The sequence below is a fragment of the Molothrus aeneus genome, chromosome 11, assembly GCF_037042795.1.
Source record: "Molothrus aeneus isolate 106 chromosome 11, BPBGC_Maene_1.0, whole genome shotgun sequence".
NCBI classification, from domain to species: Eukaryota; Metazoa; Chordata; class Aves; order Passeriformes; family Icteridae; genus Molothrus; species Molothrus aeneus.
The window spans coordinates 6,476,769-6,497,035 of record NC_089656.1 but is presented as its reverse complement, the minus strand read 5'-3'; the positions used below and the strand labels follow the sequence as shown (position 1 = coordinate 6,497,035).

General features: G+C 40.0%; 1 protein-coding gene across 1 annotated transcript in view; it reads left to right on the top strand.

Annotated features, from left to right (window-relative positions):
- ZNF536 (zinc finger protein 536) overlaps nucleotides 1-19,887 on the top strand; it is a 288,662-nt gene extending 268,775 nt beyond the window's left edge. The window contains exon 8 of the mRNA XM_066557292.1: nucleotides 16,422-19,887. Coding sequence (XP_066413389.1) covers nucleotides 16,422-16,657 — 236 coding nt within the window. The 3' untranslated portion in view covers nucleotides 16,658-19,887. The remainder of the gene's footprint in view (nucleotides 1-16,421) is intronic.
- Nucleotides 19,888-20,267: the final 380 nt, after the last annotated feature.

The following is a 20,267-nucleotide window of genomic DNA, read 5'->3' as shown; positions in this document are numbered from 1 at the left end:
CCCACCACCTCTCATTCATTTGGATAAATCTGCATGTGGAATTTTGGGAGCACGGGCTGCAATCCGCTAACTGTATGTGCAAATACAAAGCCCGTTTTCTCTTTTATTTTTTTGGTCAGCCTAGGGTTTTGGGTTTTTTTTTTTCCTGAAGGTGGCAGTGAAAGAAAAAAAATAACTCCCTTTGAAGATTTAAGAATTTTATTACAAAACAGACGGACAAGTACTGTATTTTACCCATTTCCCCTTGTGCCCATGAGCACTGACAATGAAAACTACAGCTCCTATAAAGTGCTGATCAAATTGCAAAAGGTGGCCTTTCCCAGCAGCCTGGCACACTCTAGCATTATCCCAGCTTATAAATAAACGGATGGGCTGAGCCACTTTGGCTTTTTTTTTTTTTTTTTTTTTCTTCCCTCTCTTAGTCCTTAGCAAGATAATTGAGGATCATAATGGTGGGAAAGGACTGCAGTCATCATTCGCTGCCTGTCAGGTATCAGTACTCATCTTCGTGTCATCCGTCACCATTGAACCACTCTGTCATCTTTCCCCAGCCTTCAGCGCCGCTCCTTCTCATCGTGTTCATTATCTCCGGCTCCGACCCAGCCCCCTCCCCCAGCCCCTGTAAATGCATCTTTGTGCGACTCTCAGTCTTCTGATTATGAATCGATGATCATGTGGTGTAAGAGAGATAGATGGCTTTTAGTTCCATCTTGTCTTCTCTAATTGTAAAATATTAGTTACATTAGACTGTGTCTTTTGATTAATGGAACTTATTTGGAGTGGCCTCTCCCAGCCCTCCCCCTTCCAAAGTCCTCCACTGACTTTTGAGAATTGAGTGATTTCACTTAAAGCAGACAAATAGGCCCTTCAGCAAGGAGATAGCTGAGCTCTAATATTGTGGGCAAAGCAAGCTCACGGAGCCAGAGTTGTGTGTGTGTGTGTGTATGTGTGTGTGTTTTTAAAGAAAGGCTTCAACTCTGCCTAGACAAACACAGACCATTTATTAACGTGCGTACAGCCGTGCTATTTTGCAAATCCAGCAATTCTTATAAAGCTGCAAAACAGGACATAAGGCTGAATGCCTTCTGAATTAAATTAATCTTAGATAGGAATTAAGAGCATCCTCGCTTTCACTTTGGATGAAACAGGTCAGTCCAGAACTTTGATGTATTAATGCTAGCATAAAGTGTTATCTTAATACTCTCTTTCATACTTACAGGACATATCATCAGCCAAATGTCTCTTCCTTGTACATCTGACACTGCGAGACATTCGTCCTTTAATACAAAATTTATCTTATTTGGCACTATTTACCTAAACATGGTCTGTTGATAAAGTCCTTGCTGTACAAATGGAAAGGCAGTTGACTAAATCCCTTATTATAAATAATCACTGTCTATCTTTCAGTGTAAATTCAAGGACATGTTCACTTTCAAGCTATCAGTTCAATTAGAAAAGGTCTATTCACTGTCGATGTCTATATCTCATGGAAATAGGAAAGCACAGTTAATAAACAAATCAAACTATTTTAAAAAATAGCACAGTGGATTATGAATTCTAGAGCCCATGCTGATGGTGACACTGTCAGGACACATGCTATACAAAAATATATACAAACAGTGTTATCTAAATTTTTTATGCTACCTTCAGGATTTAAATCTGACCTTTGTGCCTTCCCTCTCCAAATCTTTGACATTATTTCAGAAGAAAATGCCTATACTGTACCATATATTAAAATTCAAAGAATAAGTTTGCACACATATAAAATGCTAGTTAAGCCTTTTTCAATTTACTTCTTTCTGTTAAGAATGGGAAAACTGGTTTGAGGTTGTGAACAATTGTGTATACAGTAAGGGCTTGGGATTGACACCTGCCCCAGAGCTGAGGAGCAAAGGCCGGTCCTGATATTCCTGATTTTTCTGTAATGGCTGGGGCAGTTTCTATATCTGAAAGGCTTTCACTGTGGTAGCCATGTGATTATAGAAAAATCTCTGTTCTTTCTCTAAGAAAGGAACTCTCTAGCCTTTCAGGTTACAGAAAATGCTTGAAAGTAGGAATCCACAAAGCTGGAAAAAGTCCAGAAACCCACAACCCCCTTCTGCCAAGATTTCTAAAATATATAAATTTTTTTTTTTATATTGCACTATATTAATCGCATCCTATGGAATTTAAAGGAGCTTATCCAGTGGCCTGGATCTTGATACCTGGAGGCTCAGATGAAAAGGCTCTGTATGCAAGATCAGCACTGCTCTCCTGCATCCATGTGCTTGTCTGAGATCAGAATTTGGCTCCTGATGGGTATTTCCACACAGTATTTACCACCCTAGAAGGAGTGATTATATTTAATGGCAGAATTTCAGTTGACTTCTCAATATGTATTGAGTTGACCTTTAAGTTAAACCACAGATTAATTTTTTTTAGTTGTCTCTTTAAGTACATTTATAGACCTCTCTGTTCTGATTAGCATAATGGTAGACAGAGGAAAGTTACCTGCCTCAGATTATTTGTTGAAATCAGAGAAATTGCATCCTTTTCTCCAGAAGGCAAAATATTTTGGCCCCCTCTAACCACCGTATGCATTAGTTTTGTTGCGAAATGGTTTTGGTTTATACACAGAGAAGCCCAAGTGGGTATCAGTTTGCTTGAAAGCCCAGAGCCTGCCATTGATTTCACATAAGTAAATCTTCTCCCTGGAAGTCGGTGGGAGTCAATGAAGCTTCCCTGGGATTGAGTGGCTCTCCTGCAGGCTTTGGTGTGCTGGGTGCTGCTGGCAGGGATGTTTGCCTCTTTGCTACCTGACGTGCTGAAAAAGTTCTTCAGAGATATGTAGGGGGCTCCTTGATTCTAAATCATTGAAAAAATACCCAGACACCCTAAATGAACACAGTTTCTCACTGCCCATAGAAATTTGGACTTCTCCAATTTTGTTTAAAATTAAATCCTCAGTAGCATCTGTTGTTCTGCATACTGACTGCCACAGGAGCTGTTGGAAGGAGATTTTGGTTTTTCCTTTGACATCTAAGGGTTTTGCTGCACGTTCATCTTGTGCCACCCTTTCCTGGGTGGCAGCTCGTGGCTTTAGGGATGTGGGTGACAGCAGCCTCAGCTCTGGGTGTTGATTGTTTGCCTGTGTGTAACCAGCTGGCTCCCTGTGCCCCCAGTGATGGTAAAATTCCCATCCTCCCAATTAGCAGCCAGTTGTGAGCCCCACCCTGCCTGCAGGAGAGTTCAGGATGGCTGCAGGTCCCTGCTCAGGGGCTGGGCTGCTGGACCCTCACCTGCACCCTCACCACGTAGAAGTAAATGCAAAAATAAATGCAAAAAGCAGTGCAGAGTCACAATGAGACAATGGAATGTGCCAGCTTTTACCCCCAGGCAAATTTTCATGTCTCTTTCAGGAATCTCTGTAAGTACGGGCCAAGCTCCAAGGCCCCAGCTCAGGGACAAGTTGGGCTCCTGCATTGTGTGAGCTCCTGTGAATTCCTACCCAAGTCTGTGGGATGACTTACAGGCTTTGTAGTGTGCATAACCTTCAGCAATTTGCTGAATCAGGGCCTAAATACTGAAATATTCTTCAATAGTTCTGGCTCCACTATGAAACTCTAGAAGGCACATTTCCCTCTCAGTGTCTCTCCATAAGACCCATCAATGATAAAGGAGTTACATTAGGCACATCTAAAGTTAATTATACAGTTACTTCCCTCTTGGCTTGTTTGTCAAAAAGAATACGATAAAAAAACTCCTCAGTCTTCTAATATCTATTTTTATTTGTATTTTGATTTGCCATCTAGGCAAAAGAGTAAAGACCACACTGAGAAGACCTTTGGTAGGTGGGTCTGGATGTTTGGTAGCTGAGAGCCAGCGTGGGAAATGTTGTGTTAAGAAAATTTGCAGAAAAAATTCTATGGAAACCAAAGCAAAAGAAATATTTCGGGCAGGCTCTTCCTTTTAAAAATTAAGTGGGTGGCTTTAAGGGATGCTGATTTATTTTGGAGTATGGGTTTAGAGACATGCTTCAATTGGAAAAAACAAATTCTAATGTTCACTAAAAACTCAGGAATTTATAATGCAGAGAAGAGAATGAAACAGTAGATCCAGAAATTTTGCAATTCACTGCATATTAAAAAAGAAATATTTTTAGTGTTTGTTTGGCTGATTTTTTTAAACATGATTTCACATTTAAATATGGTGAGACAAAATCCTCTATCCCAAACACAGGTCTCTGAATATCTTTATTTTGGTATGTGAGCATATTGCCAGGGGATGCCAGGTTTGCCTAGGGATCCAGTAGCTTTGACATACTCTAGTTTACAGTACCTGGAGTGTGCTCAGTTGCTAATGCATTTTGCATGCAAGATCACTGTGCTTCAGCATGACAGCCAGGAAAAATGTCACTTTCTTTTTAATTGCAGCGGGACTTAATTTGGGGGAGAAAAAAAATATAAAAAATTTAAATTGCATTCTTTGTTAGAGAATTGTTCTACAAGAGTCCAGTCAAAAAGCTTCTGGTACTTAATAAAGTCCAATTCTTCCCTGAGCATTCCCGTGAGCTCCCATGGAAGCCAGCAGGAGTTGCACATGGGTACCGAGGGCAGCATTTTGCCCTTAGGACTGAATTTCCCAACTGACTATTCTTTTAGACTGTCTTTTGATTAACAATCTGTTTGCAGCAGGCTAGGGCCAGGGAGGCAGTGTATACCCCACTGTTCAAATCTGTGGCAAAATATTCTACAGAGAGCTACTTAATAAATATCAACTTGCTCCAATAGTCTTTGAGAAATACCTCAACAGATAGCAATCAATCGAGGGCTGAGTTGGGAAAAAAAAATACAAAAGGACATCAAAGAGGTTCTCATTCCCAGTCTATTGCTCTATTTAAGGGTCCTATAATTCGGTGAGGTTGTGTGCTAAATAATTTGTAAGCCTTCAGAACATCCAGGTTATTGTTTGTGGACAGATGGTGCATCACATTTTATTGCTTATTCCTTCTGTGGTTTCTCATATGCAGGACTGATGTGCACTCTGAAGTCTTTGTTTCCTTGCTAAAATCTCTAATCTAAAACAGGCAATCAAGCACACAGACAGTGCTTCAGAAAGCATAATCATACTTTTAAAGGGGGAAAAAAACATTTCAGCTGCAGTTAGGAAGCAGATGTGTTCCCTGAAAATGTAAAAGGTTATCAGAAGTATTAAAATAGGGAAATAGACACGGAATTCGGGAGCGCTGGGGAGAGCGTGTATTTTCTCCCAGTACTGCAGGGTAGGTGTGCCTTTTCCTAGGCTACCTGCTTTGTATCTGCCTCTCTGTGGAGCTGGTGTAGCAAAAGCCTTCAGAGACCGGCTTTTGCTTCCACCTTTCCCCTGAGATTGGCAGTCTTTGTCTTTTACAGGCAAGGAGCAGCCGTGCTGTGATCCTGGAACCGCTGCTGCCCCGAAGAGTTAAATCATGTTGATATACAGGAAGGAAATGGAATAGACTAACTCTACTCTTTTCTTCCTACGGATTTTTCTTTTTATTCTGAAGATAGAATTACTGTTTGTAAGCATCTGAAAGTCATTAGTGGCTCTGCAGTCTGTCAGGTGCCGACGCAAAAAACTGCTGAAACTGAACGGGTTCCTGTGCGGAGTGCTGGGAATTTGTCATGTGCTGATGAGCAGTTATAATAATATATGAGCAAATCACAAGCATTCTGCAAATTAATCAAATTTTTTTTCCCCTTCTCCCTTGTCTCTGGGAGAGTGGCTTTGCCGGCAGACGTAGGTGAAGCAGTTTTACTCACAGATGGTAGCTCTGGCATCAGATGGAATTTATATAACAGTAATTCTGATTTCCTGCCAAAGTAGCACTGAAAACACCAGGGAGATTGTACAAGACAAGTCATGTGGTTTTGCTGAGGTTGTTGTGGGAAGTTTAAGGGGGGAAATCTCAAATTTTCCTCTTTGCATTTATTGTTTTAGCCTGAAGGGCCAGAAATCGTACACCATTCTGCCATCGGCGAAATCCAACACATCTTTTTTTATGAATTGCGCTGAAAGAGTGCTTCCCAGCTGTTGGAACTGCTGGCGGGGAGGGAGCCACATGACTCCTCATCCTTTCCCTTTCCATACAAGGATTAAAGAGGGGAGGGTTCAAAAGGTTGCTGTGCTACATGTTGGAGTGAAGCAGGGTCTCCCTTCCCAGGAAGCGATGCCATGTTCACTTAGGTTATACTCCCTCTGGCATAACAAAACACCAGGGGGGTGTTCAGGGCTTCAGGAAACATACTGCCAGTGGGTCTCCCTCCTCATTAAAATGGGAGGGTTTTCAATGAGGTTAGTTGGGTAGATTAAGGCTATTAGTTGTGTCTCTGATGACGTTTCCAGTTTGATCAGTGGAAAACAGAGACGTGGGGTTTTTTTACCCGTTAAGGTAAGTGCTTGGTGCACTTGTTATTTGGCTTTTGCACAGATGAAACGTGCACTGATCTGATGGCAGATCCTATCCTGACTCAGAGCAGCACAGATCTGTTCAAGCCACGGGCTGGCAGCAAGGATGAGAGAGCAGAATAAGGCCCGGTGGCTTCTGAATTGGATCACGTTTTTAAAAACAAAAGCAGCCTTCCCTGGAAAAATATGACGGTGTTTTTATAATAGCCACATATTGAGTAATGCATGGAGCATCGCAGGACTGCTGTGACACTAAAAGAAAAAAATAGAGGCAAGCAGAATGGGAGAACTTTCAGGGGCTGTTTTTAATAAAGAGGTGAATTCTTTCTGCAGTAGGAAAAATGATAAAAAGATGGCGTATCAGCTACATTATGCAACAAAGTAATGCTGCTGTGTTTTTATAATGTAAGGCACTGCCCATTTGTTTTGGTTTACGTGACTGCAGTGAAATAAGTGGATTAGACTGAAACTTTAGCATGCTTCATTGCAGCTGGTTGCAGACATCTGTCATTCCTCAGCCATACATTCTGGATCATGCCAAGAAGAAAAAGCAAAGTCTGACACCTTTCATTTTACAGAGCCTTTTATAGAAAAGAAAAGGAGAAGGGGAGAAAGCATTTCCTTTGTGACTTGATAAAAAAGACACTTTTTTCTGTGACAACACCAACAGCACTTTCCAGAGGGAGAGGTCCTGCAAAGTTAATGCTCAATTTACTCTATTCAGCCCTTTAATTTTTACTGTTTGATCTCCTGGTTTGTTGAATGGGATATAATAAAAATATGTTGGTTTATTTTTTTACGGAAACATTAGCTATATGTACACCTACATCAGAAATGTGCCTGGTGAAAGCTGGGTTGCTGTGAGTTCCCACTCAGGCTGTGCTCGTGGTAATTCTGTGCTGTGATGGCACATAATGCAGAAGCATTGCCAATAATGAGTGGTTCTGAGAACTCCACTCACCAAATCCCATAAACAGATAATAGTGATGTTTTAGCAGAATGATTAGTGGGGTTGTGAGCTACTCCTGGATAATTTGAAATATTAGCTATTAGTGAACTAGATATTTATTTACTTAATGTGTTTTGTTCTTCAGCCTCTCTACTAACACGATGCTGGAGTTAGAGAATTGTGAGGTACGTGACAAGTGATAATGTGACAAAATACCTTCTAAATTACCCCAGTTATGTGAAAAAGCAACAACAAAAATGAAAGGAGAACGTGGTTAGTCTAAGTGACATCATACATACAGAAAACAGATATTCTAGCTCAGGGTCTCACTTCAGCTAATGTTATAGCACGTGGATAATTCCATCCCTTCCCACCCAGGTGATTTATGGACCGTGGGACTGGTGGGGAGGCCGGGTATCCTTACAGGGCTGTGCACAGAGGGGGCAGGTCTTTGTATGGCTCAGGCTGTGTCACTGTCTAGTTTGACACCAGCTGAGGATGTGACACATCTAAATGTTGGCAGGAAAGATTTAGAAAGCTGAGCACGGGATTTTTTAAGATTCCATTCTGCCAAATAAAATAAATAAACGCAAGACAGTTGCCCAGAGTGAGAGAGAAAATTCTATTGCTTTTATGAATTGCTAGGCAGAATAAAGGATATTTGGTAGCAAAATCACTAACAAGGTCTTTCCTATTAGCTTCTGAATTGAATGTTCTCTTTACTAAAATCCCAGTGCCACCAGTATAGCATTTATTCTGGGAAATCATAGGTACATTAAATTCAAATACAGCTTCATTCAAGAAGTGGTAAATGCTCCCTGAAATAATAAATATTTACTGAGACAATTAAAAAATATGACAGAACATTAGCGAGAAAACTTGTGAATGACCTAGTAGGAAAACTGAGATATTTTGCTCAAGGGGGTTAGAATGGGAATATAATGTTATTGAAGTGATTAAAACAAGTAAAGGAGTGAATAGACATAGCAATTAATTGAAATATGTAAGTAAAGGCAAAGGTGGGACTCTGAGCATGTAATTTTGATGATCAGAAGAACTTGGGGTTAGTTAATATTAAAGAGAAGTCTGCCACTTGCCTTCAAAATGTGTTTCCTTAGTTGCAGCCTCCCCAAAGCATGAGAGAAAGGGAAGGCTGTGAGGACTGTACCCTGCTCACTCCCTGGGCTTGGGTACCTCTCCCCCCTCATGTGGACGGGCCCAGGCTGCAGAGATGAAGGGACACATCATTTTGGGAGATCAGGGATTGGTACCAGACAGGAGGAAATGTCTGGAAATGAAAGCTTGGCCAGAAAACAAGCTGCTGTGAGTTTAGGATTATGATTTCTGTAACCATTGCCATTATGACTTCAGTCAGAGTTTGCCTGCTTTTTACAACAGGTATCTAGTGCCCTTGATAAGAACTCTGTCCTCTACTTATGTGTATAAACCAAAGTAAATAAATATGTAAAATTAAATGTAATTAAATTTCCCAAAGCATGGGACAATGATAGTCTGGCATTTCAAGCTCAATCAATGACAGCATTCCCACTAACCTCGTTTGGAGCCCGCTGAGGCTCCGGGCTCGTAACTCATGTTTGTCATGTCAGAACCTGAACTGATGCCATTGTGCACAGGGCACCATGTGTGCACCCACCAGCCGTGGTCTGACACACACAGATCCTGAGAAAGCACAGTCTTCTGCCTTTAGCTCAGAATTTTAGCTTTACAGGGTTCCCATAAAGTTTAATATTTGTTTAGGAAGACCTTTTCAGCTATTCTGCTGAGGCTATTCCTTTCTTGCAAGAAGAGATCCATTTCCCTTCTAAATCAAAAGTTCCTGTGTGAATAACTTCTTCTGAAAAGGAAACCAATTCTGTGCTGAGTAGCTGGAGCTGAGTAATTCTGTTGTTTTACCAACTCTGCAAGAAATGGGAAATGTTTGTTTTCCCAGGACTTGCAAGTCTCTGTTACACCATCAGTGATTTCACTGGCCATTTCCTAATTCCCTTGTATTTAGTGCACTACAGATGGCTAACAATTTCCTCACTCTACCTCCAAATAATTACAATTTTCATGTTTCACATACCAAGGGCAAAAAATATTACGTTAATGATATTTTCCATAGTTTTGTGAGTGAATCATTCAGTAAGGTAAAACCATATTGATGAAGGACATCAGTAGAATTTATCAGGAGTGCCCAGGTGGCTGTTAACCTCTGTGTCAGACCAACCTGCACTTGGCTGTGTTACATTGCAGGGATGATTTGTTGGTGGTTTTTACTTCTTTTGCTTTTAAAGGAAACTTCAGTGTGTGATAATTAGTGACTGTAGCCTTTTGAGACAGGAATTGAATAATTACTGTAAGAACAGTTTTTATTTTAGGGGGAATGTGTGAAATTAACATAATATTTTAATAATATGTGTTAAAGGCAAAGTGTAGCACCAACTTTTGCTTTTCTGTGTCATCATTAAACATTTTAGTGCACTCATCAGCCTCTGAAATACTTATTTGGAAACACCAAGTGCTGTGTAAGGCACTAACTCAGGAAGAGGCTCCACCTTTGATTAATTTTAGAAAAGCCATCTAGGTATCTGAGGGTTTAATTCACTCCAACGATTGAAGTTTTTTTGTTCAAGTAAAAATCTTTGATAAAATCAGTTACAGATTAGGTCTTTTTATTTTCCAGCTCTTCTGCAGCCAGTGATAGTTCAGTGAATTGCCACCCATGCTGTTGCAAGTGCCCAAACACTGAGTGTCCATCTCTGCAGGGCACCAGGACTGCAGTGTCATGTGGTGGCTTTGGGGTGCGTGCTGACCTTGCCATGTTTTTCTTTTTTCCAGACATCCTTATATTTATGTAGGATCAGGCTGGTGGCTGTGTTTTGTCATGTGCTAAGTCTTCACCCCAAAGTTATCCCCCCCTAATTAAGATCTTTCCAGTAACTCACAGTAAGAGAAAGGCTCTTCCAGGTGGCAGCACCTGAGCTGCTCCGAAGAGCAATATCAGTGAGGAGGGATTTAAGTAAAGACACTGGGCCATGAACAATTCATCTGATGACCTCTAAGGACTCAGCAGGACTGAGTCTGGTAATGAAGGAATTCAGCTGAATGGAGGGTGATCAGGGGATTGCCCTTGCTTTAGGAGTCCCAATGGAAACATGTAACCCAAAGCCTTAGCCTTGGTAGCTGGAAATGTTCCCTGGCCTTCCTAAAATCCAGATATCTCTGCATTTTTTAAAAATGTTGTTCCAGAGAAAATCACCAAAAGGCTTTCTGGTTTTATGACTTTTCTTGGTCAACATGAAATAGTCTTTAAAATTTAATTTTGGGGTTTTTTTTTTAATCCAAGTAACATATAAACTTCACAGAATATTGAAATTTTCCCTGAAGATCATCTTGGTTGGTCTTGGACCTGTGTGTAAATAAACATATACTTTTCAATTGTTTTATAAAAACTTTTATTACAGATACCAACCTGATTGGGTGTATTTTAATCTGTCTGGTATTTGGGGAGTTTCATAAAATGCATATTTTGAGACCAATAAAGTGGAATGGCTCAATCAGAGCCATTATTGTCTATTGGACAAATATATTTATTCAGCATTTTCCCATCCATACTGTTATGCTCCAGATCCGAATGGCTGCTTTAGAGCCATTCTGCTCTCCTGGGTAATGCATGCAGTACTTGGGATGTTTGCTGTGGATAGGAAATGTATTTATGAAAATTTATACGTTGAAAAAAGGAAATTGCACTAGCCAAGATTTAAATGAAAATAGTTTTCCCTTTGCAAATGCCTGTTATTATGCTCTAATATACTTTCAAATGGCAGTGTTCACCAAGATGCCTGGGACCTGGAGGCTGTGGTCTGAGAGAGACATGAGCTCAGCCCAGCAGTCACTGCCAGAGAACTGGAGATGCTCAAAAAGCCTCTCCTCAAACATAGAAAGCACCCGACCATTGTTGCCTGCTGTTACTTCTGAGGCAGCACGCACTTCATGTGCTTAGGGATGATTATACCTCAAATACAACCTTGTGTGGGGGAAAAAGGACTCAGAACAGCTCTGGGGAGCACCTGGGGAAGTGTGGGCTTACTGAAGGTGTGAGTGCAGGCTTTGCTGGGCAGCAGATGTGTGATTACATGGACCATTCCACCAGCAGTGTTGTGGGACCAAGCATCCCGGTGCAGCAGGCAGTGCCCATCCATCCTGAGCCACTGCAGCCAGTCCTGCTCCAGTGCCTGGGGCTGCCCAGAGCTGCCCTGCCCGTGGGGCACTGCTACAGTGGCCCAGCAGGACAAGTCCAGACCTTCAGTGTCCAACATCACAACTAAAGAGATTTGTTTCTGAAAAATTCAAGCCTTTGAGGCTTTTTGAAATATCTCTTTGTGAGGGAATAATTTGTTTTAAAGAGGTAATTGCTGTTATTTTTGATTTTCACCAAAAGGATTTTCTTAAACCAGGCAAAGAAATCTGAAATGAGTTTGCCGTATTGCATCTCAGTAAGTGCTATAGCCATTGGCCATCTAAGGAAAAACATTCTGTCAGATAATCATGGCCATTTTTGCATTTTAAGGGAACAAATGTCATATCTAAGAAACACATTTTATTCAGAGCTTAATTATAATTTATAGTACATTGCACAGCATTTGTTTTCTGTTCATCATGTTATTGCTCTTCTGTCTTTCCCCTAAATTTATGCATTAAATCATGTGTGTGTGTGTGTCTGTATGCGTGTATCTGTGTATGTATGTACACATATGCAATATAATACAAAGTGGTGTAGTGGGGACAACAGACGGCTTGTGTGTGATGTATTATTGGCATTTTTCTTTCAAATTACCATTTTCTTGCTGCTTTGGGAGAAAGCCATGATTTTGCTGTGATTAGTACACTTTTAACAATCTGGAATAAATTCCTGATCTTATTCATGTGACTAGCTCAATGCCCATTTTTACGTTTTAGTGCAAACCCCTACATATGTGCCTGCAATACCACAAAAATAAGATGTTTCTTTGTGGAAATTTTATAGAATTTGGATGCCGATCAAATATTTTTAGAAGTGGAGAATTAATGCGGCTTGACCATGTAAATGATTTTTTTAATGAAAAAGACTTTAGTATTCATCACTCTTTCTCTCTCTCGTTTGTGTATTCCTTTGTGCTAATCTTAAATAATGGATCCATATCAAAGTTAATAAATTAGTAACTATTAGCAGTGTTTGGATTACAGTGAGTAACCCAGTGCCACTTCATTGACATTGACTTTTTATGTGTTCCAATAATACATTTTGAGTTTTAAAGATTAGACAAAGCAAAATACGGTTTGGCATGTACTTGAATCTTTAACAACTCCTGGGCAATGGCTTTGTTTAAATCCAAGGCCCTTACTTGAGGTAAACTTTCATTTAAGTGGCCCTAAACCCCAGACTGAGATCTATGTCTTTCTCAAAACCTACAGTTTCTGACTGTTCAGCTGATGCACCATGTTGGGCTGCATCAGTCATGCCATGTTATGAAACCTAACGCGATGTGACTGATGCAGCTTGACATGAAATGTCACAAAGCAACATATCACATCACAAACTTGAAAGAAAAGAAAACAAACTTTACTTTTTTTTTTTCCCTCAAAGCCTAAATTAATGAAGCAGCATATATTTTTAAAAAGGTGGACTAGTTTCAAACACTGAGGGATTTTTCTTAATATGGGCCTGCAGAAAACTTCTCCATCCTGGCCAGAAGGTACCTCTTATCCACACTCCTTGTGCTCCCTAAAATTCAGTCAAAACTAGAGAAGATGATGAGCTTGGGTCCCCTCAGCACTGCCACCCCTCCTGGGTCTGATCCTAAGAGGTTTAGATCACTTTTAGAGGAGAGGCTTCAGCAGGTGCTGGAAGTGATCGCCCCTCCTGGGGAAATCCATACATGCTAAAGGTGTTCTTTGAGTCTAGCCATCATTGTTGTCATTTTAGCTAATTTTGATTATTTTTTTCTGCTCTTCCACTTCCTTAGACTGTCAGCTTCCATCCAGAGGATTGCAAAGTCTCTCCACATGCTCAGTCATAGCCTTCATAGAACATAGCTCCACAACAGGATTATTTCAGCTGCAAACAATACATTGTCCTCTATCCTGATTTTTGATCAGAGAAAGATGCACACCATAGTTTGCCCCCCTAGTCCACCCTCACTTTCATTCTGATTCTTTTTACTACAATTGCAATGCATATCACATCATCTCCTGAACTATCAGGAAGATTCCTTTCTTCTTTTCTTTTTCTTTTATTTTTTTTTTTCTGGATGGCTTTCATATTATTTTATTGGGAGATATATAGTGGGTAAAATGCATATGAACTATAGCTTGCTAAGAAAGGACCTACCAACCACTGCTAGATAAAGCATTATAAATTTATTTCCAACTTATCTGGGAAGGGTTTTTTAAGAGCCTGCTGCCCACAACAAGTTTTGGAGCTAAAATTAATGAATGGGGATACCTAAAAGAAACAGGAATTTTCCTTCACCCCTTAGTTACAAGCAAATTGCAGATATTGTTATCTTTGCAAGCAAGAATAATCTCTACTTTTTGTACTACTTCTGCTGTAAACAATGTACCGCTTGCTTTCCTATGACCCTCACTCTGTATACATATTTATATATTATTCATATCGGATTAAAAATGAATGTGCTCTTTACCACAGTTGTACTGCATAGTGACAATACAAATTAACTTATTGTGTACTTACTTTTCACAAGGCAGTGATGTGAAATTTTGATGGCCTGAAAAAGTAAGTCGTGGGAGAAGCAATGCAGAACTGAATCCTTGTAGGTGCACTTTATATTGTCTGATTTATTAAAGTGCCTTGAATTAATAAATGACATTCTCTGCATGGAATTTTGAACACGGGTTTGAACTTGGTTCAGTGGTGGGCAAAAAGAGTTTGCTTTTAGTCTGGTGCACGTGAGGTGGTTAGCTCCAGCCATGCTTTCTGCATTCCTTGCTTAGAATTTGTTTTTGCAGGAAAGAATTAGGATGGCTGTTTATTAAGAGCTGCTTGTGGGTAAAGCATTAAGAGCTGGTTGGTGAGATCATAGCATCATGGAGTGGCTTGGGTGGGAAGGGACACTAAAAATCATCTCATTCCAACCCTCCTGCTGTGGGCAGGGACACCTTCCACTATCCCAGGTTACTCCAGGCCTGGAACACTTGGAGGGATGGTGCAGCCACGGCTTCTCTGGGTAACCTGTGCTAGGACTACTCTCACAGGGAAGAATTTTTTCCTAATATCCAACCTAAAGCCTCTGTCTGTCAGTTTGAAGCCATTCCCTTGTGTCCTGTCACTCTAGGCCCTTGTAAATAGTCCCTGTCCATCTTTCTTGTCAGTCCATTAAGGTACTGAAAGGCCACAATTAGGTGACTCCTGAACCTCCTCTTCTGCAGGCTGAACCATCCCAATTCTCTCATGCTTTCCTTACAGGAAAGGTTCTCCATCCCTCAGATCCTCTTGGTGCCTCCTCAGGACTCGCTCCAGCAGCTCCACATCCCTCCTGTGCTGGAGCCATAACATACATAATAAACATGCATGTTGGAGGTTTTGGGGGGCAGTCACACTTCTGGCAGTCTTCAGCCTATGAAAACAAAGGGTGAAGGGGAGCTTTCCATCCTTGAGGAAGGAAACAAGGCTGCATTCCTGGGGCAAGGGCTCAGGACACCGAGAGTCCTTCCCCTGGGTAGCAAGCAGCATGGTTTGGAGGACTCAGCCTTCAGGTGGTGGCGTTGCTATTACAGTAAAAATGGCAAGTTGTTTGAGCAGCCGAGGGCACTAATGCTGGTTCAAGTGAATTCTCCCATCTCTGCTGGGAGGACCATGGCAGCATTTCCACTCCAGTACAGGTAGCATCAGACCAGTTCACAACAGGTTTCTGTTTGTTTAGCTGGTAAATTCCTACCTAAAAGCAAGGGAAGAGGGTCCAGCCCCTTCCCCATTGCAGGAAGCATAATTCTCCTCCTCTGCTGCCCCAGCATCTCTTTTATGCCTGCTAAGTAGTACCACAGCAGCAAGGGAAAATGTGCTCTTCAAATGTGGAGATAGGGTATTGTTTTTCACTTATCCTGGCTTTATGTAGATGGTCTGGCACATTTATTTATTCATTTATTTGAGCAAATTAAAGCAAGCTAAGCGCATTTGACCTCAGATGGTCCTGGTTTAAGTTAATTTGAGAGACAAAGCTCATAAAGTTCCAGTAAAACACATCAACAACTTCCCAGCATAGGTTGAAATGTGATTGTTGAAACATAACCTCCAAAACCAGATACAGCATGGAGATTTGAAGTTACAATAATCTGAAAAATATAGAAGAGCATATTGATAAGCCCTACTGCGAAGTAATATCTTTCATTCATGCCTTTGTTACACGGTCGATTGCTGTTTTATCCACAAGAAGTGCATCTATCAGATTTTGTGCATTAACATTCCTTTTCTAATCTGGCTTGGACATTTTATTTTAAAGCTGATGATAACCTTGGGCCCTGGTCCAGCAAACACTTACATGCTTGCGTATCTTTACTCACAGGAGTAATCTCAATGGAGTAAATGTTTGCAGGTTTGAGGCCTTGGCTATCTCAATCCATTATTTCTTTCCATTAAAAAGTAATCTGTGCGATTGAAATAAAACATACAATTCTTTACCCAGAAACCCACCCAAAGACAAAGTGTGTTTATTACACTAAGGGTCTGCACATTGTCATCCTTGAATTGCACTTCAATAAAAAAGATAATTAACAAATGTAAAAGAAGACAGTTTCGTACACGCTGTATTTACAAGAGCTTGGTTTGGATCCTGGGCTGAAGGATTTACAGCTGGGGCTGAGGAGGGAGATGGATTAGCTGCAGTGCTCTGGAAATCCTAAGCAGAGAATTTTTGAGATGCAGTTTATTGAGGAAGGGCGATGGCCCCTCCCAGCAGAAAGGGGCTCCAGAGTGTACCGTTTGTCCGGGCTGTGCCATGTCCGTGGGCTAAAGCAAAAACTAACCGGGCTGTCGTCTGTCACACAGGTCACCGGCCTTTCCAGTGCAGATACTGCCCCTACAGTGCCTCTCAGAAGGGAAACCTGAAGACCCACGTGCTCTGTGTGCATCGCATGCCTTTCGACAACAGCCAGTACCCCGACCGCAGGTTCAAGCGCTCCAGAGTCGACTCGGAAGCTGCCGGGAGCTTGGAGGAGCCGGCGGCTGCCAAGGCAGGGAGCTCGGCAGAGCTGCCCGAGGAGGGCACCAAGGCCCAGGAGTGATGCCCAGCGGGTCCAGCCCTGCTCTGCTGTAGCCTTTTACCCCGGCTTTGGACATGTGGTTGGTGAGGGCTGGCTTAATAAACCCCTTCTGAGGGAAGGGATGGCATGCCAGTTCCCAGAAGGGTCCAGAATGCTGAAAATATTCAAATATGTGTATATGTACATGTACCCACACATGTACATATATATAAATATATATATATGTATTTACAGACACAGAGATATCCAGTCATACCCACATTGAATATATATCTACATACACACACACACACACAAAATACACACATTCCATATGTGTGTGTGTGTGTAAATATATATATTACACATGCAAAGTAAATTTCCAGCCCTTGAAAATGGCTGCTAAACAGTTACCTGGCAACTAGTACTTCCAAACAATGTAGGTGCGATAATAAAGTGATTTAAAAATGTTAGGAGGTCGTTAGTTATTTTAAAAAGCAGGGCAATTTCAAACTTAAAAGTGGTCTTTGTCCAAAAATAATGTTCTTAACAGAAAAATGATACCCTCTAAACGATTTAGTGTTGCCTTGAAGATTGAGGGGCTGTGTTTTCATTGTTGAAAACACCTTTATAATATGACACCAGCTGCTGTCATTTGCCTAGCATAGTAATGAGATGTCTTGGTAGACTGCCATGGTGCCAGTCTGACTGGAGCTGTCATTGCAGAGAAAATCAATTCAAGTGGTGTTGCAACTGCAGTGTAGGAGAAACCTTAGACGGCCCATAAGCTGGGGTCAGTACTGACCTATTTTGAAAAGTATTGTGATATTACATTTTCTTTTTTTTTTTTTTTTAATATACAGCCAAATGAATCAATGGTTAGAAAAAAAAATCTGCAGCCCAATGTGTGATTGCAGATTTGAAAGGTAATTCCGTTTTTTGTAATCATCTTGCAGTATTGAGGGAAATGCTTTTATTTTTTTTTTTCCTTGTTGAAGAAGTTGCTATAAATGTAGAAGTACAATATATAGAAATATTGTTTAGTGAAACTAGTCAGCCTTATCTCTAGAAGGTACTGGTGAGAAACAGAATTTTATTACATAGGAGGGTTTTTTTTTTCTTCTGTTCTTTACTTGTCTAATTGCGGTTTTTTTTCAAACTTCCTTTCAATTCCTATTTTTTTTTTTCCTTACACTTGAATGAAGGATTCCCTGGTCATGGTTAATTTTCCTGTATTAGTTTTTGTAAGTGTTACAGACACAGTGCAGAAGTTTCTTCTGGAGCAAGCCCTTATAAAGTAGCTTGACCTAAAATATGAATCCAAGCTTTCTGCTCTTTGTCTCTAATGAAAAAGAAAATGTTTTAGATAATATTTCTTTGGTTTTGTAAAACAAATGTGTTCTATATTTTTGCAGACTTTAGCTTTTTTACTGATTGGATGCTCCAAATTTAGTAAGGTCTTTGCCACATAGGAAGCTTTTGAGAGACTATAACAAACCACATAAAAAAGTAAGAGAAATAACTAAAGGTTTATTCTGAAATTCTCTGAATGGCATAAAATTTTATCCTTCTAATGTACTTCCTTTGATAGAAGCAAAATTGGTGCTGTTTATTGTGATGGTTGAGAAGTATTAACTTCTTCTAAAGCAAAATCATCCAGACTTAAAAAAAAAAAAGAAAAAAGTAAAAAAAAAAGTCAATATTTCTTTGCAGGCTGGGAGCACAGAGTAAAACCCCAGGGCCTTAAAACTTCAGCTCTGCCTAAAGCAGTTTACAAAAAATACTAAACTGCAATCAATGTAAATAAAATTCTTAGCGCTACCCTGAGACTGGAAAAAAAATCTCAGGCTAATAAGGAATACGGTTTGCATATGCTGTCGGAAAGGATGTCATCCAACTGAAGTTTCAGTTTAAATGAGGTCACTGTGTAACTTGGACCCATCTGGCACAGAGCAAGCTGCTTTTCTTGTTTTTCTAGTATAGTTCTCACTGCCTTACTTAAATCGAGTTGATAAACTTAATGCAACTGTTTCTATGATCCTAGATAAAGGATTGAAATGTTATTGAACCTTTCTGACTGTAGTAAGCTTTAGGATTTTAACTGCACTACTGTGTTTGGTGACTGTGTCAGTCGCTTGCTTTGTGTGTTTGCGCCGCCTTCGGTATCTTAGCAAAAAAAAAAAAAAGAAAAAAAAGAAAAAAAAAAGAGAGAAAAAAAACAAAACCACCCCCCACATTCCATTTCTTGCACTTTTTGAGCTCTTTCAGTATTCTTTTGTGTCTTCTGAGCATTTTCAGATACGACAGGCAATAATTCTGTTTGTGACACTGGAAACATCTCCCGCTCCTTGTGATGTGTGTGTTGATTCCATTTGGTCGGGTGCTACTGTCCCTATCCTCCCCTCTGACATAGCCCTTTTTTCCAGAACATTTGTAACTTGTAATACAAACAAGTGACAGCAGCAGTGATGCATTGTCAGTTTCTGAATATCATCATGCTTCTCATATCTAAACATGTCAAGTTTTTTCTCTGTAACTTCTGTAGTCTGTGATACTGGTCATAATACTGTCTACATTCCTACACAAAGAAAAATTTCTATCTTGGAGGAAATCTGAGATCAATAGAGTAGAGGATTTTGTTGCTATGCTTGTAACAATTAGAAAACTTTGTATTTAAAGTTTATTCTTGGTCATTATTTATTATTATAATACATCAGTTGACAGAACTTTATTCTGGTATAGAAGTATTAAAAGTTGTTTTTTCAGCAATGACTGTTTTCTTTCTGCTGTTAGAATAAAAATGTCTTTGAAGCAGTACAGTTTTATCCAGTGTTTTACGCAATAAAACCTCTACCTCTGAAAAAAAAGCTTTCCTACTTGCTTATGTTTATTAGGAACAGTTAAAACATTATTTTCTTCAGCTTTGTCAGATTTAAAAAGAAAAAAAAAATAATGCCAGTAAATTCACAGTTGTTAGGCAGTTACTGGAGTGTATTATGCTGGGTGTGTGTGCTCAGTCCACTTATTAATCTGAACAAATCTATATACAGTATATACAGATATATATTATATATATTGTGCTTAATTAAAAGACTGTGGAAATCTGTTTTAGCATGTAGTAATAATTGTTTTATATACTACTACTTATGTACTATAGAAAAAGTCTTGGGGTCTATCAAGCTTTGATTTGAAAGTGTTTGAAGTGTGTATCATACACTATGATGTATAAAGTCATGTTTTCACATTAAAAAAGATTGTTTGTATAGATCATATATTTGGCTTTAGAAAATTGTGAGGTTTATTGTTATGGTGCATGTTAAGAAAGCTGCTCACACTTCAAAGAATGTACAAGAGCAAGAGTGCTCCCATTCTCCAGGGTGAATCTTTATTCTTCCCCTTTAAGGTTTTATCTGCACATTTGAAAGCAAATAAATTAAAGGGTTTTTCATCCTTAGAAAAGTAAGGATGATTAACATAAAAAAAAAGATGCACCAAATCTGAGAAACTACAGCAAGTATGGGGAGGAGAGAGTAATGTGGCCTTGCTCCAAGAAAAACTGAGAAAGCAAACATGTTTCGAAAACAGAAATTTTAATATTAAATTAAGCTGGTCATACCCACAATAATATACTTATATTCCAGCTTGCGTTCTC